At 36.8% G+C, this 25,953-nt stretch overlaps 4 protein-coding genes across 4 annotated transcripts in view; 3 read left to right on the top strand and 1 right to left on the bottom strand.

The window, feature by feature from the left end:
• The window catches only part of LOC134654539 (ATP synthase subunit b, mitochondrial), a 135,207-nt gene that overhangs the window by 25,599 nt on the left and 83,655 nt on the right, over positions 1-25,953 (bottom strand). The gene's annotated exons all lie outside the window — the stretch shown is intronic.
• Positions 1,423-18,313, top strand: LOC134654252 (solute carrier organic anion transporter family member 2B1-like). The gene is made up of 12 exons (XM_063509753.1): positions 1,423-1,496; positions 9,982-10,146; positions 10,681-10,848; positions 11,666-11,857; positions 12,230-12,412; positions 12,832-12,953; positions 13,717-13,806; positions 16,159-16,355; positions 16,644-16,757; positions 17,175-17,299; positions 17,558-17,698; positions 18,129-18,313. The coding sequence occupies exons 1-12, from the start codon at positions 1,460-1,462 to the stop codon at positions 18,305-18,307; spliced, it is 1,713 nt and encodes a 570-aa protein (XP_063365823.1). The 5' UTR covers positions 1,423-1,459; the 3' UTR covers positions 18,308-18,313.
• LOC134653036 (acyl-CoA Delta(11) desaturase-like) lies at positions 22,242-24,796 on the top strand. Its single transcript, XM_063508320.1, has 4 exons — positions 22,242-22,440; positions 22,816-22,978; positions 23,886-24,059; positions 24,328-24,796. The coding sequence occupies exons 1-4, from the start codon at positions 22,242-22,244 to the stop codon at positions 24,794-24,796; spliced, it is 1,005 nt and encodes a 334-aa protein (XP_063364390.1).
• On the top strand, positions 22,242-24,796 carry LOC134654831 (acyl-CoA Delta(11) desaturase-like). Its single transcript, XM_063510304.1, has 4 exons — positions 22,242-22,440; positions 22,816-22,978; positions 23,886-24,059; positions 24,328-24,796. The coding sequence occupies exons 1-4, from the start codon at positions 22,242-22,244 to the stop codon at positions 24,794-24,796; spliced, it is 1,005 nt and encodes a 334-aa protein (XP_063366374.1).

Raw genomic sequence — 25,953 nt, 5'->3', positions numbered from 1 at the left:
GGCCTTATTGGGATTAGTCCGGTTTCCTCACGATGTTTTCGTTCACCGAAAAGCAACTGGTAAATATCAAATGATATTTCGTACATAAGTTCCGAAAAACTCATTGGTACGAGCCGGGGTTTGAACCCGCGACCTCCGGATTGAAAGTCGCACGCTCTTACCGCTAGGCCACCAGCGCTTACGATATACCTATTAAGTACATATATACCTATTGCATTAAATGTGAATAAATATTTTGTGGAAATCTACATCTGTTTCATTAGATTCTAAGCTGTCCAAGAGTAGGTTACCATTCTAGATCTGTGGTTAACCAACCACAGATCTAGAATGCTTAGGAGCTTATTACACCTACCTAAACTTAGTAACTGACGATAGAGACGCCACAATACTTGAGTAACGATAGGTTATAATATCTCTTATTGTGTCTCACGTATTGCGGCGTCCCTCTCGTCAGTAACTAAATTCAGAAAGGTGTAGTTAACAAGCTATTTTAGCTTAAAGATTAGGACGCAGTTACTTTCTGCAAACGGGAACCAACCCACACTAAATCTTACTTCATTTTTAAAGAGTTCCATACCCAAAGGGTATAAACGGGACCCTATTACTAAGACTCCGCTGTCCGTCTGTCCTTCCGTCCGTCTGTCTGTCACCAGGCTGTAGGTAACTGATGAACCGTGAAAGTTAGACAGTTGAAATTTTCACACATGATGTAAAGTGTCATTCAATAGAACTTACTAACTATGTAAACACACACACTAATATTTAAGTGGGCTCCCATACAACAAACGTGTTTATTTTGGCGTTTTTGGCGTAATGGTCTGTTGTTTTCTGTTTTAGTCCTTCAGAATTATCCAACGGTATTCGCGATATTCGGAATTACCCGTATACAACACGGTATAAAATATATAATAAAATATTAATTAATATAATATGTAATAGAAAATGTATATCAGTAGATTGTTTATTTCATTACATAGGTACCGAAAAGTAGAGTAGTCCAGGTTGCATTTGTTTAAGACAATAGCGTAAGAAATGTTTATCTACATAGATAGTCGGAACAAACCTTTTGCCGGTATCGGTGTAGTTATAATAACAACATGAGTCACAATAAACCTATATATATAATATACGGTTTAAAATGTTTTGTACTTAGTATCTTGGCGAAATACAATTTGAACTGATCTCTAAAACTATTTGTATGGCGTTCGGTTTATAAATATATGATTCGGATTCGTAAAAATTGTACTTAGTTATGTTTTTTGTTCTGGCCTCCTCTAAACTCTGTGTTTGAGTGTTTACAATTATACCTACAGTTGTTCGCCGTCCATGAGTACTGTTGTGCTTGTACCCATATATGAACACCGAACAGTTTCATTACACACAAGGGAATAAATACTCGTTAATTTTATTAATCAGTGATTAAATAAATAAGAGGAAGTCTTGTTAAAGAAAATATTGAATGCAGAATTTTATGAAAATGGTGTACGCTGGAAAAGGTAAGGTAATTAAATTTGCAGGGTTTTCTTTATGTGAAAAGAAAAAAGGATTTAAATTAAAACACCAGGGGCCCGATTTTTGAATTACGACCGCTCGATTTCGTGTATTTCGTTCAATAATATCTCCGCAACTAGGGATTTAAATTCTACTAATAGAATTGAAATCGAGTGGTCAATACCACTAGATACCATATTTCTATCGCTCGTATTTCAAAAATCAGAATTTCGCCGCTTTCCACCGATTTTCGAGTGACGAAATCGAGCGAACGAAATTCAAAAATCGGCCCCCTGGTCATAAATAAATTAAAATAAATTCCTAAAACATTTCTTTATGAAAATTTTTTTATTTGTTTTTTAAGTAGCCACACTACATACCTGTATGAAATCTACGTCTACAACTTTGATTTCGTTGAAAATGATACCAAACTTGACTTTTAGAACCTTAACACCTCGTAAGTCCCCGTGTACTTGTACAAATTAAATTCGAGTTTAGAAACTCATATAGGTACTTACTTAGAAATAAAAGAAAGTTCCAAATCCAAAAGCGCCAGAATTGCCCTGGGTCTTACGAGGTTAAACAATTATTAATCTCGGACGTCGCCGACACTGACCCGCGCCGACCTTGCTTTGCACGGATAGCAAAGATCGCGCCCCGGCTTCGCACGGGTTACACAAAATAACTTTAACCTTAACAAATACACCTAAACCTTCCTCAAGAACCACTCTATATATAGGTGAAAACCTCATGACAATCCGTTCAGTAGTTTTTGAGTTTATCGCGAACGTATTACGTACGCAGATAGACGCGGCGAGGGACTTGGTTTTGGTAGTAGTAGTAATAGTGGGTAAGTGATATAAAATTTGTAGTTTTTTTATGTTGTTAAAGATTTTTATCAGTTAGGCCTCTACGAAGCATTTTCGCCTTAGGAGCCGCGGGAAAGGTACGCTACATGCTAGAACGTAGCAATACATGACAAGTGTAACTTTGCAGTGAATGAGTTAACCCTTTGACCGCCAAAGACGTTAACTGACGCAGGGCAGCTACAATCCAATATAAACCTTCGTGACTCGATGGCGTGGAAACACGTGGTCACGAAGTTCACACGCAACGGCCGGCAACGCAAGTTGTGTGTGAACAACCCCTCCGTTGCAGTCCATGGGCGGCGGTAATCGCTTACCATCAGTTGATCCGTCTGCTCATTTGCCTCCTATATCATAAAAAAAACAATAGGCGTGGTGTTGACAAGTATACTTGGTCAACCAGATCTTGACAGTAGAAAAAGGCGGCAATTGAAAAATGTAGGCGCGAAGGGATATCGTCCTATAGAAAATTTGAATTTCGCGCCTTTTTTTACTGACAAGATTTGGTTGACCAGCTATAATTAACAACTATGTACCTAAATCATTAATTAGGGCTTAATTATTAACCGGGCAACTAAAATATTAACAGGAACTTTCATTGGGCATATAATAATATAATTTGAATGTGCATTAATATTTTAGCGCCAAAAAATATATTTTAGCCTCAAATATAAGCATCATATTATTAAAAAAACTGGCAGCAAAATCAAGCCACCCAAAAAAAAATATAGGGAACTTAAAGTGATAGGTTGGCGTCTAAAATAATAAATTGGCAACTAATATTGTAAAGCGATCATAAAATTTAGTTGTCATCTAGTTGTTCACACCTAAGTAATCAACTAATCATAACTGAGCATATCGTTTCAGCTAGGTAGTATTTTAACACGAAATAAATAATAAATAAATAAATATTAATAGACATTTTTACACAAATTGGCTAAGCCCCACGGTAAGCTCAAGAAGGCTTGTGTTGTGGGTACTCAGACAACGATAAATATAATATACAAATACTTAAATACATAGAAAACAACCATGACTCAGGAACAAATATCTGTGCTCATCACACAAATAAATGCCCTTACTGGGATTCGAACCCAGGACCGCGGCTTCACAGGCAGGGTCACTAGCACTACCCTTTGTTTACCTACACACTAATCTTCAAACTGCACTGGTACTTCTATCTGTACATATAATGCCAGTGACTACTTAAAATGTCATTCAATAGAAATTGCTAACTATGTAAACAAATATATATCAATGACATACCTGAATGTATCCGACATGATTGCATCCTATTTGCTGACGATACCACAATATTAATCAAAGGTACCAATGCAGACTCATATGAACGCGAGGTAAATACTGCATTGAACGATGTCATCGGTTGGCTTAGCGAAAATCATTTAAAGGTAAATCTTAGCAAAACAAAATTTATTCAGTTTAGATCCTACAAAGCAGCGCCACAGACAATAAAAATTTTACATGACAACATCGAAATAGAAGAAGTAGAAGACTCTGTATTCTTAGGCATAACTTTAGACACTCACTGTAATTGGAAACGACATGTAGAAAATGTATGTAAGAAAGTTAATAAATTTATATATGTATTATGGAGACTCAAAGAAACGGTTTCGCAAAAAACAGCTCTCGTAACATATCATGCTTATATCGAGTCCATTTTTAGATATGGGATCCTCTTATGGGGAATCTCAGTTGAAATAGAACGTGCATCTGTAGTCCAAAGAAAGTGCATTCAAACTATTTGTGGTAAAGGTCGCAGAGAATCGTGCCGACTTGATTTTGCAAAGCTTAACTTATTAACACTGACAAGTCTATACATTTACGAAGCAGCTGTCTTTGTGAAGAAGAATCTAGAACTCTTCCCGCCATTTAATAATATAAATAATAGACCTCTTCGACAGTACCAAATGACACTACCGCCCTATAACCTTAAAATAAGAAAAAAAAGCGCCTATCACATGTGTATACAAATTTTTAACAAAATTCCTGCACACATAAAGACGCTACCATTTAACGAGTTCAAATTTAAATTGAAAAATATATTGTGTAATGCAAGTTTTTATAATATTGATGAATATTTTAATTATAAATTCTAACTATTACTTTATTGTGACATGTAAACTTTTGACATCATAAATTCTAATTTTTACTTCATCTTGACATGTAAACTTCTGACATTATAAATCCTAATTTTAATTATAAATTCTATTACTTCATTATGACATATAAACTATGACATTATAAATTCTAATTTTTACCTAATTTTGACATGTAAACTTTTGACATTATAAATTCTATTTTTTTTTTTTTACTTCATTTTTACATGTAATCTTTTTATATTAAGTAAGGAAATTAGATTTAACTATAATAGTTTGATGAACTTATGCGCTGAATATGAATGACTGACTGTAGATTGAGGCTTGAAACTTGATGTTTGTATTTAATAATTTAATTTTTGATAATATTTTAGTAAACGCGACATTTTGTAACGTATTTTCTTTTGACATGCATGAACTATGTCAATACAAATAATTTTCACATGCCATAAGGCCGAACATATCATGGGTCAATATGTATACTTAATAACATCTACTGTACCATATGTTTTCGTGAATAAACTTTCATTTCATTTCATTTCATTTCAAACCGCCATACTAAAATTGACACTGAATGTCAAATTACTAGTAAGTTTTGTTTACATAGTTCGCAAGTTCTATTGAATGACACTTTATTGGAGAATCGTTTTTTTGACATGAAGCACGAACATTTGTGCAAATATTTTTATATGTGTATGTAGTGGGAATTAGTGGCTACTCATGCATATTTTTTTTGGAGGTATAACTCCGCGAAAAGTAAAAAAAAATTGGAAGGAAAAAAATATTTTTATTTTTTGCAATGAAGTTTAAGGACAGGATGCTGGTAAAAATATGCATTTTGTAGTTTTTTTTATTGTTATCAAATATAATTTTGTTTGGTTCATGTAACTTGAATCGTTTATAAAATATGACACTTTCAATGATACCCTAATTATTTTACGTTATCCTGAATAAATCGCAAACAAAAGAGAATCGAGGTCTGATGTTAAGCATGGAGGGTCCTTAGGACCTAACAGTACACTACCAGAAATATCGACAAAATCCGTCGTTGGGGGCACTTCTTGTTCGCTTAGCCTGCTAGACCCTTTCTAATCATGAAACGCCTAATGGCCATTATACCATTAGGTCTTTAAATTTGTAATTACTAATTTCAATAGTTATTAATGTGTTCTGCTAGTGCTAGAGTCAACAGATATGTGCGACGACGAGCGAAGCGAGGAGGAGCGTGTTAGGTTGACCGTGTAATGACCAAACAAAATATTTTAAAAGAACTCCATTTTCTAATTAATAGATAGCCGTTTTCTTTTTAAAATGTGCTTCATAAATGGTCTCCAATATATTAATTCAGTTGCCAAATAAATACTTGGTATAATACCTGGCTAAAAATAATCAAAAGTTGTAACGGCATTAAAATACAACTCATATTGACATATTTTAAGGCTCCGTTTTTGTTGCCAAACTATTAATTTTAGTAGCCATTACTATTTTATTAGACTACCCAAATTCGATTAATTAGTTGACCGGTTAAATACGTGCCATTAATTAGTGCAACATTGCAACTATTATCATTGAATTTATGTTTCTTTGTAACATAGTCAAACAAGACTATATCTTAGACTCGAGGTTAGAGATCAGAGACTAGACTGTTGACAAAGTTAATATTGTGATTGCGCTTTTACAAAACTGTTTAATTAGTAAAGCGTGTAATTTTATTGCGATAATTTTCATAAGTAGTTAAATACCTATTTAAATTAAAAATCTCTTTATTCTGAGAGACCTATCGAATGAAGTACCACACGTTGATTTTTTGGCGATTATTTTCCCTTTTAGTTACCTAAATGTGCCTATGGATGGAGTGTCCCCCATAAAAATATATACCGTAATAGTAAAAAAAATTGCCCTTAAACATAACTTTGCCTACCGCGTCACAGTTCAGTAAAAGCGAAATAACTTAATAGTAGTCAATACACTTTCTTCAGAAAGTTATTAATATTAAAAAAAAACAGAAATATTAATAAATTAATTTCTACTCCTAACCTACGTAGCGACTCAAGCTGTGACAATACGGAAGATATACGGACAGACAGACGGAGTATATAAGTAAATAAAAAAATATGTTCTACATACATTTGAACTTGCTTTGATGATTTTATCAGTGGTTTTATGTACATAATAAATGCGGCGTGTCCACATAATTATATCACTGTATGTATGTACTCATGTACCTACAGCCAGAGACAATGGATATGACCCAAAAAGGCAAATAAACCAATTTGCCGTTATTACTCCATAATTACGTAATTTTGAATGTATTGTGGAGTTTTAATCTAGACGCTTGATCTTTAATATTATTATTACAGTCATAGACATACCTAATTATAATATTATGTTAAATACATTTCATATTAATTTCTTTAACCGTAATTTATTAATACATTACAATTTGAAACATTACCGTAAATTACATTAATACATAATATTGAGTACTCTTAATCCTTAAAATATACATAAAAATACAAAAAAATCTATAAATAATTTTACTTTGTTTATATATTATTAATTTGATGCCGTTATATTATTTAAGAGCGTTTTCCCATCGTCCGCTAAAAAAAAAAGCTGCTAGAATGCCCTTTGGCATCAAGTTTTATTTTAGCATAACAGCTTTCTTTTGAACAAAAAACAGTAATTATCTAAATGAATAAAAAATATAATAAAAGGCACTTTTTACTTTTTGCTTTTTCGACAATATGAAGACTGATGCGTTGAGGAAAGATATTTATTAATAGATATTATTTAAATAGATATAATTCCCACCTAATTTGCACACAATATATTGGGTAATGGGTACCAACCTGTTTTTTCACAACATTTCCGTCCAATCATACTTATTTAATCACTGCTAATTTAAACCGTCTTCAAGTATGTTTACAGTGTTTAGTGCCTCCACTTTTTGCCATCATCTGTGGGTATTTACTTATAACGACTTACTTATAAGTACTATAATTTACATGAGGCTTGATTTCAAGGTGACTTCTGATGAGACCTAACTTTTGCGAGTCGGTTGGAATATTCTAAGTTTAATTCTTATTTTTTGATGTTTTAAGATGATCCTTCTCCATACAAACGTTACCCCATTTTCTTCTCTAGATATCATTAGATAAAATATTTTGGTTTTACCGTCGTGTCAAAACAATATGAAAACCTTATCGAATTTTTAAAACAGAATCGATTTCATATATTATATATTCGGTGGAAAAAATCGGCTATTTTGTTAAATATTTTCGAATTTATCAATCTTAAAATTATATAAAAAAATATTAGGTAAGTATTTAAAATCCTTACAACAAACAAAATTTGTCATATGCACACAATATTGTTTGCAAATCTTTTAATAGGTACATACCTATAATAATAAGTCATCAGCCATCAGACTTTACATCTTTGAATGTAAGTGAATGACCCATCGGCATATCAGTAAGATCCGGATGTTTTTCCCAAAAGGAGCTTGTCACAATTTTAAGTACCTACTTATTAGACTATTTTTAATCTTGATCTTAATTATAATTTGTTTTATACGAACTCGCGCGAAATATCGTAAATATGACACAATTATTCATATATTTAATCTAAAGGACAATAATATATATACCTATCTTAAAATTACTCAACTATTTGCTGAATTCTGTATAATCATGATATATTTTCGTTTTACTTCGAAGTCTTCGAACTCGCGTGTTTCATCCTAATTATCTTACCCGAATCAGTATTATCACACAATAGTCTATAATTATTATCTTTAATCCAAAAAACATTAATATACCTTTTAAAATCTCGTATCCTATATCACCGGAAAATCGAGCTTGTGTTTATGTAAGAAAGTTGAATTTGGATGGAAATGAAAACCGTGATACGTCCTCGCACGAGTTATCTCCCGATTAGCCCAATAGGTACCTACTGAGACTGATACATTGTAGGGGCTACAAACACACACACATATTAGTTCACATTTTCTGATATCATTAGATTATCAAGTCGGGTGTGTAGAAGACTTATTGATTGAATTAATGCGAATAATTTGTTTTTCATTTACAAATTAGACTCTAAAATTATAAAGTCAAATGAGTGATTCTATGTGGTTTGAACTAAATTTTGAATATTTTAGGGGTGCTCGTACCTCTCTGCTTAGTTATGGAGAGTACTAGTTTGTTGCCGGGTGGAGGTAAGGGTTAAAGTCGTATCTATGTCACACGTGTCGTAAAACTGATGCTTGTTTGGCGGGCGGAAAGTTTAATTTTCGGTCACCGTAGCTTTAGCGCCCTTTTTATGTGTTAAATAATAGTATTTTGTGTGTTAAATAATAGTAGATTATTAACCAAAGGTTGATAGTTCCCCCTAGATACTATTTAATAGTTCAATAATACACGTGCAAATAAAATGAACTTTTAAGTAGGTAGGTATAAAGGTAGAGACGACCGAGTGCTCGTTACAGTCCCAATATTTCTACAATTCTACATGTTCATTCATTGTATTCGTTACAATAATATTAATTCATTGATAATAGAGGAGACAGCATAGTGCCATCTACCTATTAGCACGTCGAGCACTAGGACGTTTACCTTACGTTTATCTTCTGTTGAAATAATAATAAGGTACAACATACATCAGTGTTACTTCACAGTTGCTTCACAAAAGTAAACTGTGGTGTGGATGCACCTTTAATCATAATAATACGAAATCAGATTAATTGCATTAAATAGGTACCTACATAAAAACATTGATAATGCTTTCCTATAAATGTTATGTGATGTAGATAGACCTACTGATAGTAATTATTAAGGAAAGGAACAATATGAATGCGTCACTGCTATTCCGGCAATTACGAATGTTTAGTAGGCGATAAAATCAGTATTATTTATGGGGAAATATCTTGAACGGGTCACATCTAACACACAGTCAGACCAAGATAACTCTGCAGCGAAAAATGTTTATCACGAACATTTGTTACTGACTTATACAAATACAATACAATACAAATACTCTTTATTGCACACCTCAATAAAAGAAAACAATACAAAAAGAAAACAAAAACACAAGCAGAGGTAAACAACAGGCGGTCTTATCGCTAAAAAGCGATTTCTTCCAGACAACCTTTGGGTACTTATGTATGTTATCTAACTCTGTACATAAGTAAATACATAACATAATAAATCACACTCTGTAAATCATCTCTGTACATAATAAATCATAAATAAATCTAACCCTAATTATAAAATTAGGGTTAGATTTATTTATGATTTATTTTGTTATTTAATCTCTGTTTTAATAAATGTCATTATTACTCTGTATCTAAAGATGTATTTATCTATATAAGTATCTATGTACCCATAGTACCAGCTTCGCTTATGCTTAGTTTGGGGCTAGGTCGATCTGTGTAAGATTGTTCCCAAAAAATAAGAAAAAAATGCTGTGTGGTGCCACCAATAACTATATTTATTTTGGATTGTCAGTTCGCGAGCATGTGCGGAAGTATTTCAACCCAGAGGGCTTCGACCCGTTGGCGTTTCGAGACGTGGCCAAACTGGGGTTATTGGCGCTGCTGCTGGCAGAGCTGGTGGTTTACATCTTCCTGCAGCAGAGCGCAGACCTTGGAGAGTTGCCCCACAATATTACAGGTAAATTTGGGTAGAGTCGAACCGAGAAAACTTTGCATGGCATTTGCAATGAAAAGGCGTGGCAGGTCATGAAAGGTCAAATTTCTATGAAAATATGACGTTTGGCGTTTGGAATCATGTTTCGAATAAAAAAACATGAAAGCTTTGAACACAAAAGAGATCTGCAATAGTCATTTACTGGTAAAATAAATTGGCTGAATTTTAGAACTTTCCAAAGTGCGACATTTTCACATGGAAAAATGTTTCAAAGTCAAAGACGTCAAAAAATCAGTCCTTATTCATATAAAACACACAATAGCATGCAAAGTAATCTTAAAACTAGACTGTACAATTTTGTAATCCACTTCCAGATTCAAAGTATCGTTACTTTAAAGAATGATTATCATAAAATTAATATAATAAATTTTCTCTTTATCGCTTTCCCAACACTGTTCAATTAGCATTAGGTACCTATACACTGTAAATATTAAATGTAAGTACCATCACGGAGCGTGACTGGACCTAAGTTAAAGCGTATTTATCTGTCCCTTCTAGACGCCATCATAATCAGCATATCCCTGCTGGAGTTCCTCGTGGTCCCGGTAATCAGTGGGCTGGGCTCGGAGAGGAGAAGGAGCGTGCTAGTGGGATGGACCATTGCCGCTCTGGTAACTACGGTACCTCTGTTCGCGTTGCCCGACCCGGATACTACTGTCGATGAGGGTACGTAAAATTTACCTTCTGGTCTAGTTTTAGATTTAGAAGATTACATTTTGAATGTTGCCGTGGATCTGAATATTGTTGGGTCCAGAGGAGGAGGAAGATCGAAGATGAGATGGGCAGATACCATAGCAAAAGACATGAGGGCCTGCGACGTTTCAGTAGACGACACGTCTGATCGTGCGAAGTGGAGACAAAAGACCAAAAGCAGACCCCACAATCAGATGGGAATAATAATGCTGAGGAGAGAGAGAGAGGTCTTGTGTTAGAAGCTCTTGGTTATGATTAAGGGCTCTTGGTTGTTTCACCGGATGGTCTCATCGGAATATCGGCGCTAGAAGTAACCAGCTGAAAGAGACCTCGTGTCACTTTCTCCTTTTTATGTTTTTCAGTCCTGTTTAATTTTCCCTTATGTGTTTGGGCGTAGTAATAAATTATTTCTATTATTTAGGTACAGGTACAACATTAGGGACATGACTATTAGAAGCGTTTTTAGCCTAGCGGTAAGGACATCCGACTTATAATCCGGAGGTCGCGGGTTTTTCAGAACTTATGTGCGATAGATCATTTGATACTCGTATTTACCAGTCGCTGTTCGATGAAGGAACACATAGTGAGGAAACTGGCCTAGTTCCCTTCTGGGTTGGAAGATCAGTTGGCAGTCGCTTTCGTGAAAACTAGTACATTACCTACTTACCTACATGCTGAAAATGTTTACGTTGTAAATTGCAAGCTAATAGAATTAGAAGGTTAGTTTCCGAAATTCAACAGCTAGTGAGCACAGAATACGCGCGTAACCCCCTATTCTTTGTTGTTGCAGGTCTTTGCATAACCGCAGTTCCACTAGCTCCTCGCTCTATCGCCATGGGTGTCTCCGCGAAGACTGCATTCCGTCTGTCCATGCTGCTCATATGCGGGGTAGTGAGCGCACTCGGAAGAGCGGCCTTCTTTTCGCATGGACTTGCGTATTTAGACGAGCAGAATTCGTCCTATAACCTGCATATGCATGTTGGTAAGTTAATAAGTAGGTTCTAATACTCCATCAGAGTATAAGTATAGAAATGCTGCTGAAAATGTAATAAGGAGGTGGTGGTCTGATGATATTCTTCGACTTACTTACATATTTAACAGTGTAGTGTCAAACCGAAACTCGGCTTCCTAACTTTTTCAGAAAAGTTAACTAGAGTTAGACCAAGATAAGTCTGATCTTGATAGCACACGCTATGCAAGTGTTATTTTAAACGTCAAAGTATGAAATGATAACGTATAAATAACACTTACACTGCGTGTCCTATCAAAATCGTTACAAACTTATCTTGGTCTAACTCTTCCGTTTACTTTCAATAAGGCTAACTTACTGAAATGTTTGCCCTTCATTCCTCAGGTCTCTTCATCCTCTACCGCGTGATGGTATACGTCCTCGGCAGCTGCATGAGAACCATGACCTTGGACATGCCGTGGCTGCAGATCCTGATCATCGTTATCAAGTACCTGCTCACGCTGATCCGGCTCTTCAGGTATCCTGAAGCAATTCCGGTGCCGGAAAAAGAACGTCGAAGTGCCAAAGGTATGCATCTTCCACTACTTCGTGCTGGTATACCTTTTAGTCAGCAGCATTAGAAGCTTTGAAAACCTAATTTGGAGAATCGGAACATAATTTTGAATCATACATATTAAATAACGTTCATTTGGATTTGATTTGTAATGTTTTATTGATAATATTTTCCGAGCGTTTGTGTGGTGAACATTTTTAAGTGTTAGTCGGTAGCAAAGATTGTTTAACCCTTGTGTCTTAAAAACCTCGGAACGCTCAGATTCAAGAATATTTCGCTTGTTGGGTATACATCAATAATACCTAAACCGAGGAGTTAAACAACAATTTTCCGCCCTTGTAAAACCAAAACACTTTTTTGTAGCTCGTTAAGCAGCTTTGTAAGCACTGTTTCTGACTACAAATAAAATAAAACCAAGCTGTTATATTTCCAGGTCTACTCAGTAGCATGGGTCGCGTTCTTGGCAGCGGAGTGGGACTTCTGCAAATCCTGGCGATGGCCTTACTGGCAGCTGCTTGGTGGGGCTTCGGGATGCATGAAGCGGCCTTCGTCCAGGTACGAATCTTGGACTAGTCAGTTTATACTTTTTGAAGTGTATTCCATAGTGTGGATTGCGGCCCCTTCTTTCTCGTTCCCTCATTCATATGTACGTGTACCACCCCAAGCATGTTTGCTATTGCGTCGGTAGAGTAATGGCAAATTTACAAATCTTGGCTTCCGGATGCATGAGACGGCCTAGTTTCTGTTCGTGTTATTGTCATGATCATTTTAATAATTATATCCTCTTATCTCCTTATTAAGCTCTTTAAGTTCCCCGATTGCATTCGGGGGGTCAGCTTTTGCCGATTTTCATAAGATAAAAAAAAATACAGATCCGGCTCCAGCCCTACACTTGGGTACAATTGGGTTAGTAACTCTAACTAGGTTGTAGGTAAGCAATTACTAATTTTAGGTTACACAACGCAGCGTTACAATGCAAAGAAAAGATTATAAAATTAGTCAATATAGGCTTGGCAATTATACGATTTAGATAAGGAGATAAATGAGATAATGACCGTTATGTGTTTCGTTGGAGTTATCTTAATCAGGTTTAGGTATTTCCTTGTTTTTTATTTGTGTATCTTTACTTCTGGCCGAAAAGAAAACTATGAATGTAGTATATAATAACTTTCTTGTGGTAGAATGAATATCAACATTTGATATAAATATTTTATAAAAGCCATAAATTATTGAGAGGCGATTGTCCTCTGTGGAGCTTTTACTATGGCAAGTCTGATTTTGACCCGAACAGTAATAACTATTAAACTATTTATTGCAGGTGAAATATTACGTACATCCAGACAACGATTCACAAATGGGGATGTTAAATATGAATGTTAAACTGATATCCATCGTATTAGGAGTTATTGTAAGTTTTCTTTCACTTACTAAAATTGTACTTTCTACTTTTACCTATATGACCTACATTTTACATTTGGAATGGACCTTATCTTGTTGCAATGACTTTATTAACGAAATGTCTGTTTTGACTTGAAAACATTGGTACCTAGTTAAAAAAAAAAGAAAATTTAAAATAGTATCAACAGTCTTTCGATCAAACCAACATCAATTAATTCCCAAAGTTGACTTGGCTCAGACCCATCTAAAACTGCCAAATTCGGGACCCACCTGTCGGTCGTATTAAAAAGAGGGCATAAAATATTATTGATAACACTCAGCCCGATCGGTCGGACTGTCATCTTATGTTTCTGGGCCCATTCAATATTCGCCTGCGCCTATAACCCGATTCATACTTTATAATTGGTCCTTCGAACCGGATCGTAATTATAATTATGTACAGTCACCAGCAAAAATATATGACTGTGGGCAGCCGTGAAAAAATATCTGATGCTCCATTTGAGGCATAAGTATATGACGACACTACCTCGGTAAAAATATGTGATGCTTTGTGGCCGGCAAAAACATCGTTAGTCTGTATCCGCATAAATATCGGATCGGGTGGCTTAAAAATATTTGACGACTCATAAAAATCAAAATTATGTGATTAATGAGAGTAATTATGTGATTACTCTCATCTGGCATAAATATCTCTCCACTGTGAATGCAAATACATCGGATGGCAGACGGACCGCCTATATATCTGACACGAAATTATGAAATATGTCATCAATCGGCAAAAACGAACCATACCTGGATAGCATAAAGCCTTAAATTGTATAAAGTGATTTGACAATTCACGAAAAGAGTGCAGACTTGTCATTGGATATGTCTGTCTCACGTATTCACGTTTCATTATGTACGTATGTACGTTTCATTTGCAATTTTAAATTCTGACATAATTCAGGTAGACTTTTAATAGAAGATGTGTAATAAACCTCCTTCTTACATAAAAAAGAATAATGAAGAAGTCAACTTGTGAGGCTGACAAGGACAAACAATAATAGCGCTTTCGCTGCTACTCCTACTGAAAGATACATAAGACTATCCCGCTCGATCATTTCCCCCACCCTTCATGCCAGATCAAGTTATATACTAGATTCATGATATGATTGCAATACGTTCAAATTTACAAAAAAATTACATCCATTTTATTCCGTCAAATCGATGATAGAATATAATGTGAGACACACATATACAATGACAAGTCTGCAATGACAAGACTTCATACAATTTACGGCTCTATACCAAACATGTATGGTTCGTTTTTGAAGGTCGATAACATATTTGTGATTTTCCAACGTGTCAGATATATAATAGGCGGTCCGTCGTCCATCCTATGTACAGTAGAGTCCGGTTATAACGACGCCCAAGGGACCGCTGATATTACGTCGTACTAACCGGACGTCGCACTAAACGAACTGCCAATTTTAATATATTTTTTTAATCAAAATAATGACATCATTTTGTATTTATTAATACTTATGCGACGATCAACGGAAAAAAAACATTTTAATTAAAATATTCATTTACGTTAGTATTACAACACTTTGTCTTAAATGCAGAGTCTCCTCCAGCCTCCGGCCACCTCCAGCTCGAAGGAACCAAAATATTGCATTGTCACCCAACTTCCATAATTATGTATGTGAAGTTTAAGCTCAATTGAATAATGCGAATTTGGTTTTATTTAATTTGCAAGATTACGAAAAGTCACAGTTTTTTAACTTGCTGCGTGTAGGCAAAGGGGGGAGGGGAGTTGGATGCGCGGGACGGAGTAAGCTTCTTACCAACAATTTATTTGTAAAAATTACGTCGCTCGTCGTTGTAACTGGACTTGACGGACGGATTTTGTGTCAATTTCCGTCGTTAAAAGCGGTCGGTCGTTATAAGCGGAGTCGTAATAAACGGTTGTACTTTCATAGTAGCTCGTACTAAAACCAAACAAGTGCTTATACTTACGTCGCTATAAGCGGTTGGTTGTTATATGCGAAGTCGTACTAATCAGACTCTACTGTATTTGCTTTCACAGTGGAGAGATATTTATGCCAGATGAGAGTAATCAGATAATTTTGATTTTTGAGTAATCAAATATTTTTAAGCGACCCGATCCGATATTTATGCGGATACAGACTAACGATAATATTTTTGCCGGCCACTAAGCATCACATATTTTTACCGAGGTAGGGTCGTCATATACTTATGTCTCCAATGGAGCATCAGATATTTTTGCATGGCTGCCCATAGTCATATATTTATGCTGGTGACTGTACAGTTACATTAGTAGTCATACACACACACACTCACAACAAATTACTACTTTCAGCTAGCTGGATACATCTACACTGCCCCCGTCATGCCGAAGTTTGATCGTAAAGCAGCAGTCGCCAGCGCCGCAAGGATGAGTTTCCTGGCCACCGTGTTCTACGTCGTGATGACGGCGGTGCTGAGCTGCAATCGCAGTGGGATTGGAGGCATGGCTGAGCTTAATTATACCCAGCCTGCTTGTGGACAAAGCTGTGGGTAGGTTTAAAAAGAAGTGGTATCAGAAATGTCTAAAACTTGATCGCGTTGGTTTTCGCTGGGTGGCGCAAGTACCACGCGCGGCCTATGGCTAGCCACCAAAATTGGTGTGGGACGGATGTACTTGTAGGAATGTAGGTACTTGTTGCGACGCGACGAAATCGCGGAGTGAGCTACGCCTGGCTGGATGGAAACTTTCAGTACCTACCTGCCGCCCTAACCTAACCCTAACGGTTATGTTATTAAGTTAAAAATTATGTGGCTAAATAAACTGTTTTTTTTTTTCAGTTGCGATCGACCCTGGATGGAGTTTACTCCCGTCTGCGTCCCTGAGCAGATGACGACGTATTTCTCTCCTTGCCACGCCGGCTGTGCTACAGCTGACACAGTTAATAGTATTGGGTAAATTCTTTACTTTCCTTTATTTAAGATAATTTATGTAAAAAATTATAAGGTTAGGTACTTTTACAATAGGTACTAATTAAAATATGGCATACACAAATTCATCGACAGTAATATGTATAACATTGGTCTACAATAATTATGAATTATGAAACAATCCTTTGGTCCTTCCAATTGGTCCTTTATATTTAATTTTAATTACGGCGTTGGTGATATCGGCCAATAGAACTAGAATATAATGATTTAATCACTAACAAAAAATACAGGATCCAAAACTGAACCTTGGGGAACGCCTCATCCTATTTCAATCATATATGATTTGTGCAACATATCGCATTTATTTTCCACGTGCTTTATTTCTACAAATTGTTTTCTATTTCTTAAATTATAATATAATCTATTAACTGTCTGTTTCAGGATATACTCGAACTGCTCATGCGCGCCGGGCGGGCGCGTCACCAGAGGCGCGTGCGACGACGGCTCCTGCGCCAGCATGTACAATTTACACCAAATGTTCTACGTGATGGTGTGCTTGGTCAGCAGTAAGTTCATTGACCGATTTCTTTACTTAAGTGCCTCCGCTGTCTTCGGTGCATGGTGTACGAATGTCTATTGAAAAATACCCAGTAAGAGCAACGATTACTGGCGAAGACGCGTGCAACGGATTTTACCCGCTCACACGAGACACGATTATTCGTATTTTGTTTCACAACCCTTTCTGCTGGATCTTCAAGTATTTTTAAGGAAAGTTATTAGGTACCTAAGCCTTATTATACTATATATGTACAATTGTTTTTCAGCTCTGGCGTTCATATGGCAGACCACCGTGTTGCTAGAGTCAGTGGACAAACGTGACGGCGCAATGGCGATAGGCCTCGCGTCAAGCGTCGTGTCACTCGTCGCCTTAGTGGGGGCCCATGGTTTCTACATGGGAATTAGCTGTGAGTACAGACTACATACACACTAGCCCGCGGATGTACGTAACCATCACGCTCTATGATTGTTGAGCCATGTAGGGTCCTAGCTAAATTAGTTGATCAATACTTACGTTATGGAATGTCCAATTTAGCTATAACCCATACATACATATTTTTGAGTATGATGTGTGCACCCATATTTTTACACTTGACTGTACACTGTCACTTGCCTCATCCTGCTCATGGATCATATATCAATATAAAATAAAATTATTATTTCATTGTATTTATAATTGTATATATACATAGGTATACAGTCGTCTATTACTCACAACACAAGGCTTATATTGTAATCACTTAGAAAGAACTTAGACTCACTATTAGATTTACTGAACTTGTTATGGGACTAAGTCGATCTGTAGATTGTGCCATAATATTTATTTATTCTTTCCAGGGTTCACGTGCGCGTTCTCCCGCGGTTCCAAGTGTCTCCTCCAGAACGATCAGTTCGCACCCTGGGTGGGGTACTCCAGCTCAGTCCTAGCTGCTCTAGCTCTCATACTCACCGTAATCTCCTGCGTCCTGCTGAGGAGACAGAAGGCGCCGAAGGAAGAAGACGTGTACCTTGGATAGTGTGTATAAGAATCTTAGTTATACTTAAATCTTAATTAAGTAGTTTGGCGTTGAACTGAATGTGTAGTGCAATAGTGCTAACCACCAATTGTTTTTGTTAACCTGTATGTACTGGTGAAAACCTGTAATTGGCTTTTTGTATCACACTTATAAAACCTATTGACATGTTACCAGCTGTTCGATCTCCGAATAGTAATAAATAAATAAAACAAAATAGTGACAGGCAATAAAAATGAAACCATGCTGCGCCCGCTGGGTAAAATTTGACTGGTTTAAAGAGCTTATTCTAGGCGGAATAAATAAGAAATCTCAAATTGGTAATGACGAAAAAAAAATTCCAAAGAAAAATTGGCCTTATTAGCCCCAGGGGTCTATAAGTATCAGATACTAGTGGAACTACGGAACTCATAAGTATCCTGAAGAAGGAGAGATGTAGTAACTTCTTTAGAAAAAGCGTGTTATACAAGATGACAATGTATTACTGTGATACTAATACTATTAATAAATAGCGAACTAGTATTATATCCCATGAAGCAGCTATTGACGACATATTACTTATACATATACAGGGTGCTTCCTGTAACAGGAGCAATAAATTAAACAAAAAGCTATACTCCTCAAACTAACCAACATTTGTTCAACAACTTTTGAAAATAACTCAGTTTTGATTTTTATTACACTTTTAAGTTCTAAGACGCAATGTATTACAAATTTTGTTATGTTTAAAGCGTGACAAGCAACGTCAAACACTGATGTCAGCGTACATTGAAGGCAATATTTATTTTGTATGAAAAAGAGGAAGTCTAAAGAATTCATAATTTTTAAAAGTTGTTGAACTAATGTTGGTCAGTTTGAGGAGTACTTACAGCTTTTAGTTTAATTTATTGCTCCTGTTACAGGAAGCACCCTGTATATGATATTATATATTATATTAAGTAATATCATATAGCCTAATAAGTGTTGCATGTAGGTATTAGATACAATTGGAAAATGTTAATATACTTTCTCCTTCATGGGACAGACATGAAGGTCCTTTCAAGATTTTGTGAATAATGTAAGTACAATTAATTATTGTATTTCCGAAAAATATAATGTTTTGTATTTAATGTATTGATTTAAGTTTAGTTATTACCTATACCTATAAATTAAGTAGATGAGAACGTTTGTACCTACGCACCTATCGAATTAATCAGTAAGTAAGTAGGTAGGTATGTTATGTAACTTAATATTTTGTACCTGTATAAATAAGTATGTACCAAACTAAAATGGAGTTGGGCAGGACATGTTGCTAGGCAGAGTCATGGCCGGTGGACTAAAATGTTAACAGAATGGTGGCCGTTTTCGGATGACAGAAGCGCCTGGCGTCCGTTGGCTCGTTGGGTGGACGACATCCGGAAGATTGCGGGTCACTTCTGGATGAGATTAGCTCAGGACCGGGACAAGTGGCGTACTAGAAGAGAGGGCTATGATCAGCAGTGGGCGATAAAGGGCTGATATGATGATGATGATAAATAAGTATTCAGTATAAATATAAAGCGATGTGGTTTTGTTTTATTACATCATTAACCGCCACTTGCACCATCCCACTAACCTGGGGTTAACCAGTTAAACCTGGAGTTATCATGGTTACTAGTACAATTTGCCACTGGATTAACGGTTTCACGGGTTAACCCCCGGTTAGTGGGATGGTGCAAGTGGCGCTAAAAGTTATACGGGTTAACCCCCGGTTAGTGGGATGGTGCAAGTGGCGCTAAAAGTTATTCGGGTTAACCCCAGGTTAGTGGGATGGTGCAAGTGGCGCTAAAAGTTATACGGGTTAACCCCCGGTTAGTGGGATGGTGCAAGTGGCGCTAAAAGTTATACAAGTTAACCCCAGGTTAGTGGGATGGTGCAAGTGGCGCTAAAAGTTATACGGGTTAACCCCCGGTTAGTGGGATGGTGCAAGTGGCGCTTAAAGTTATACGGGTTAACCCCCGGGCGCCCCCGGTTAGTGGGATGGTGAAAATGGCGCTAAAAGTTATTACGGATATGCCGCCAAAAAGCCGCTCCCATACATAAGTTACGCTCTCATTTTTAAACGACATTCTGAAATAACATATAATTTGACATACAGTTTTATTTGGTTCCAAGACAGCTAAAAAAGACAAATATGACTAGGTACATGAAAACAATTATAGGTACAACAACTAGTCAGTTGTTGTGTATAGTCATACAACAGTACAAAAAATAGAAAACTAAAATTATTGCATTTAGGTTTAAAGTTCGGACATTTACCTAAATACATATATGCATTAACCATTATTTATGACAATATCCAGGGGCAGGGGCAGGGGCAGGAGCATGCCCCTTTCATGCATTCCGCCCATGGGTTATAATATAATAAATATTGTTTACTCTTATATTTGCATATTGAATTATGTTAATGACCCTCGCTAAACAATAAGTTGAAAGATTTTTATGAAAAAAATAATGAAATTGCAATTCTTACTTAAGTACCTACAATTATATTATATTTCTAAAAATAAGGATGCCTTTATACTGGAATTATTATTAATACGACGCCGCGCTCGCATTGCGAAAATGATGCGCTATAAGGCTATACAGCGTTAAATTAAGATTATAGTTAAATAGTAGAGTTAGAGATCCTAGAGTAAAGATTTTTTTATTGAAAATAATCTCTTAAATTTAACTTCTTAAATGTTAATAGTTTATGAGATATTGGCCAAGAACTAAAAACCATATTTTTTTTTATAACTTTTTTTTATAACTATTTAATTTTCTATGAGCTAATAAACGCTCCGAATACATTATTCTGAAACATCATTCCGAATCCAATGAGGGTGCCGCCAGCAGCGGGGCAGGGCCCAAGCTACCGGTGGCCAGGGCCGCAGAGTGAGGAATCAACGTACTTTACTATACGCGCCGTATCCAAAATTACCGCCTTCTGCATCTGACCCTTGATCCAACCACCCAGCGAGAGTCTCTCTAGGTGTTGGTCGAGACTCTTCGCTATGAGACCGTTCGCTGACACGACTACCTATCTATAGGATCAATGATCGCCGCGTCAACATCCCACATGGCGGGCATGGCAGGCATGGCAGGTAGTCTCACGGGAGTTTTATAGGTACTTAAAATTGAGCAGAGGGCCTACCGCGAACCACGTTCGACGTGTTGGCTTTCTGTCCCACTTACGTATGAATTTACAAATCCGACAGAGAGACAACACGTCGACCGTGGTTTGGGGTAGCCCCTCAGAGCGGCCTACAGTTTAATTTTTTGCTCGTCTACCGGGCCACACCTAGTATATAGGTAACTCTATAATATTAGGTATATCGTCGTCTAGTGTCCACAACACAAGCCTGTGGGACTAGGTTGATCTGTGTAAATTAGCCCTATTGTATTTATTTATTTTTTATTCGCCATGTGCATCTATCGTCTGTCTATGTGTGCAAAATGGCCGAAGTCGGACCGATATTATCCGATATTCAATAACGAAATTTGTATCCATCCAATATCGGAAAGGGCAATGTGAAACCGTTCTTATATTATATGAACTTAACTTTATAAGAAAGTGTGAACGTGTTGTACAATACAAAGCGATACGCAGTCAGCGTTTCTGGTCATGCTTATAATAAACAATAAGTATTACCGGTTTCTTATAGGATTATCTTTACCTACCTTAAATTCAAATTAATTGAGAGTCATCAACTGAATCTGAATACGTTGATTTTGTGTTTATTTAAACGTGTGACCCGCGGTACTTATATACGGTCGGTGAGTGTTCATTTGGTAGGTACTTATGTATATCTTTTCTTATTTATCATCAACCAAACAAACAAAACATAAACATTTAATAAACCAAGCGTAATAAAAAGTAAAAAATTAAGAAAGGTTCTCAATATCATGTAACACTAACATACCATTTAATATAGGAATGGCGCCTATCAAACAAAAGGTGCCACTATTAGACGAGGCAGAGCTCGCCGAACCGCGGGCGCCAGTGGCCCCCACAGCGGAGCCGCGGAAGTACACCGTGCGGTACCTCGTGGTGCTCAAGTTCGTGTACTGGCACCTCGGCGCGCTGTACGGGCTGTACCTGGCGTTTTCTGCCCACTGGGCCACTATAGTGTTCAGTACGTATTATACTAGATTAGTTTATTAAATATATCGGACGCGGGACGCGGGAGTACACATGGTGCGATCCCTTCGACTACTTCGTGGTGCTCAGGAGGTGGTGGCTAACGGACGGCCTGTACCTACTTAGCGCCCTCTGCCCACTGGGCCACTATTAGTTTAGTTTAGTTTATTTATTTCAAATCATGATAAATTACAGTATAAATTATTCTTACGCTAATCTATATGAATTCACATTATGGTCGTCAATAATTTAGCATGCAAACGTATAATTATGAAATGTCAACAAACAATACAAATCAATATTAGTTCAGTATTTATTAAAACTAAATTTTTGACAACAAAATTAATGTATAAGTACCTACCGTTTCCAGACGTGTTCGTGTACATGGCTGGGGGCTTCGGCGTCACGGCGGGCGCGCACCGGCTGTGGTCGCACCGCTCGTTCAAGGCCACCTTGCCGCTGCAGGTGCTGCTCATGCTGACGCAGACCCTGGCGTGCCAGCTCTCCGCGCACAGCTGGGCGAGGGATCACAGGTAGATATGTAGATGGGACGTGATAATAATAGTTATTTGTACAACAAGAGATCAAAGTTTGATATTTCTTCGAGTGCTTATTTTGAGTCCCGTGCAAGCGAAAGATTCTATAATAGATTCACGGGCGTAGCGAGTGAATCTAATTTAGAATCTTGAGCGTAGTAAGGGACTCAAAAGCGCACGAGATGTAAATAACTTTGATCTCGTGTAGTACACAACATTTTTCACCTCAGCAGTGAGAACATATTAGAGAACCCGAAAAATGTATTCCTTCTTCATCACTTACCTCTATTCACTCATGTTTTCTTAAGATATTATACCAACAATTAAATTTTCACCTCAGCAGCTCGAACAAGGGTGCTTTGCTACTTAAAAACAGTGAGCAAAATCGCATTTTGCTCATTTTGTCCCACTCAGTGAGCAAAATGCGATTTTGCTCACTGTTTTTAAGTAGCAAAGTACCCTTGTTCGAGCTGCTGAGGTGAAAAAGAATTTAAGCCATATTCTTGTTTAAATGCCATCTAGATTAAACATTTAAACCTTTTTTAAAATGCTTTATTTAAGAAAGCGCTCGGTTGTTTTGTGCGGTAAGTAATCGCAGGATCATCAACGGCCGCGTCTACGTCCCGAAAACACATCATTGTTTTTTGCGGCAAACGCGTGTAAGCGCATTGTCATTTTTCATATTTTAAAACAACATAGGTATACCAATGATTAGAAATCAATAATTATTAAACCAGATAACAAATTCACAAGCCACAATATAGATGAATTTTTATCGACAAATTTTTGTCGTACCTTTTCCCTTTATAAGTAAGTGTTAGGATCATTTTATCTTTGCGCTAAAGATGCTCACACATTGTGTGACTAGGTATAAAAATTGAAGTGAACACTTAATTTGGTCCAGGTTGCACCACAAGTACGTGGACACGGACGCGGACCCATACAGCGCACGCCGCGGCCTGTTCTTCTCCCACATCGGCTGGCTGCTGATTAACAAGCACCCCGAGGTCCTTAGAAAGGGGAACTCGATATACATGGCGGATCTGGAACAAAATCCGGTGTTGCGGTTTCAAAAGAAGTAAGACCTTTTGGCTGCTGTTTTGGTGTCCTAAGGCAACTCAGATCTTCCTATCCTCAACAATACTTTTAGCCTTGCTCTAGCTCAATCCAACTGCACGCAGCTAAATAATCACCGATGGACCTTAACTGTTAGAACGGCCGGAGTCACGGCTTCCGTCCGACGCAAGGCGCCCGGGCGCCTTGGTCCGAATCTGAATGGATGTTATTGTTTATTAGGTTTTTGATCGTTACCCGTACCTTTGATAGTTGATCATTTATTGTTTCAGATACTATTTTCTTCTAAATACTGTAGTAGGGTTCATACTACCAGTCGTAATACCAGTGCAGTGCTGGGGCGAGTCGTGGAGCCACGCGCACCACATGCACCTGCTCACCGCGCTGCTCGGCCTGCACGTCATCTTCAGCGTGAACAGCCTCGCTCACACCGGCGACCGCAAGCCCTACGACACCAAATTCTCACCCGTCGAGAACACGTTTCTATACCTGGTCCTCTTCGGGGAGGGACATCACAACTATCACCACGCTTTCCCATCCGACTATCGAAATTCGGAGTTTGGATTTAAATATTTTAATTATTCGACGGCTTTAATAGAGTTGTTCGCGAAGATTGGTTGGGCGTACGACTTGAAACCGGCGAGCCTGGACATTATCGCCAAGAGAGCGCACAGGACTGGGGACGGATCTCGCCCGTCGTCGTCCGTGCTAGTGAAGAACGGTTTTGAAAATTGTTCTTGATACCTAAATCGCATTTAAAGTTTTATCCTCAGGGGTTAGCAGAGTGAAGATCGTTAAAGAAATCGCCAATCGAAACATGTTAATTTACAATTGGCAATAATAGGTTACTATAAGTAATTAAGAATTGAAATTTAAAAAAAATGTTGTGTTTTCTTTTACTTCGTCATAATCATCGAAATAATGAATTTGATTTTCCTACTTAGGGATTTTTCACTGATCTGTGTTACCTTAAAAAAATATTCAGTGCCTAACAGTAGTAACAGGTAGATACCTACTAAACTTGGTATTGGTAGTGAGATTTCGACAAATTAATATAATATTAATATATATATATATAGGTAACATATAACATTCGCATTTTGTGACAATTGTGACATACTTATTTGAGAGGATTAGAACGTTTAACACATTGCCCGATCCGATATAGCAGTGTTTTTCAAACTGTGGGTCGGGACCCTCGGATATCGGATGAAAGCAAAAAAAGAAATATTTTTATTCGTAAACACACAAACAGACGATAGACAATAATATAGACATAGGTACATAAAAATAAGTATCTATACTTATTTTGTATTCAAGTGTTGATATTTACGTAAATTTTATTGAAAATAATACCCAAGCCATGACCACATGCAAGTAGTATATCGGGTATATTTAAGCTGCCATAAAAATATGTTCAGCAGTGAGTAGTACAGTAACCAGCAATAGTTGCTAAGCGGGCGAGGTGTTCAATAATAACAACAATTTTAATATGTTTGACGTATATGATCATAAATTATAATTGTAGGATTACTTCAAATAGGATCCCATATCTATGATCATTTCTAAGTCTAATTGCGGCCTTACCTACGAACTTGTCATAATTATTACTTGATTAGGTACAAACAAATTCTAAATCAAAATGTAAATGTGTGTTTATGTATTTATTTATAAGTTTATTTAGTAAGATAAGATATTTTATTTAATAAGATATTTTAAGTGTTATAATTAGTGATCGTTATCAACGTGCTGTATTGGTAGCAAAGTATGGTTGACAAAAAAACATATTTCACAAATTATGAGATTTATATAGATATTTATAATCTCTTATCCAAATTATACTGAATAAACGACTAAAATTTGCTCAACATATTTAGCTGTCAACTGACGTGTCATGT

This window comes from Cydia amplana, chromosome 1 (genome assembly GCF_948474715.1).
Source record: "Cydia amplana chromosome 1, ilCydAmpl1.1, whole genome shotgun sequence".
Taxonomy (NCBI): Eukaryota; Metazoa; Arthropoda; class Insecta; order Lepidoptera; family Tortricidae; genus Cydia; species Cydia amplana.
Note: the sequence above shows the minus strand (reverse complement) of the source record. Positions and strands in the feature narration are given on the sequence as shown.

Excerpts from the sequence above, each read along its gene's own strand:
- LOC134653036 (XM_063508320.1), top strand. The coding sequence starts at position 22,242 with ATGGCGCCTATCAAACAAAAGGTGCCACTATTAGACGAGGCAGAGCTC. Across the intron at positions 22,979-23,885 it reads AGCTGGGCGAGGGATCACAG|GTTGCACCACAAGTACGTGG; the intron begins GTAGATATGTAG and ends AATTTGGTCCAG. Across the intron at positions 24,060-24,327 it reads GTGTTGCGGTTTCAAAAGAA|ATACTATTTTCTTCTAAATA; the intron begins GTAAGACCTTTT and ends TTATTGTTTCAG.
- LOC134654831 (XM_063510304.1), top strand. The coding sequence starts at position 22,242 with ATGGCGCCTATCAAACAAAAGGTGCCACTATTAGACGAGGCAGAGCTC. Across the intron at positions 22,441-22,815 it reads CTGGGCCACTATAGTGTTCA|ACGTGTTCGTGTACATGGCT; the intron begins GTACGTATTATA and ends TACCGTTTCCAG. Across the intron at positions 22,979-23,885 it reads AGCTGGGCGAGGGATCACAG|GTTGCACCACAAGTACGTGG; the intron begins GTAGATATGTAG and ends AATTTGGTCCAG.
- LOC134654252 (XM_063509753.1), top strand. The coding sequence starts at position 1,460 with ATGCAGAATTTTATGAAAATGGTGTACGCTGGAAAAG. Across the intron at positions 1,497-9,981 it reads AATGGTGTACGCTGGAAAAG|TTCGCGAGCATGTGCGGAAG; the intron begins GTAAGGTAATTA and ends TTGGATTGTCAG. Across the intron at positions 11,858-12,229 it reads TAACCTGCATATGCATGTTG|GTCTCTTCATCCTCTACCGC; the intron begins GTAAGTTAATAA and ends TTCATTCCTCAG.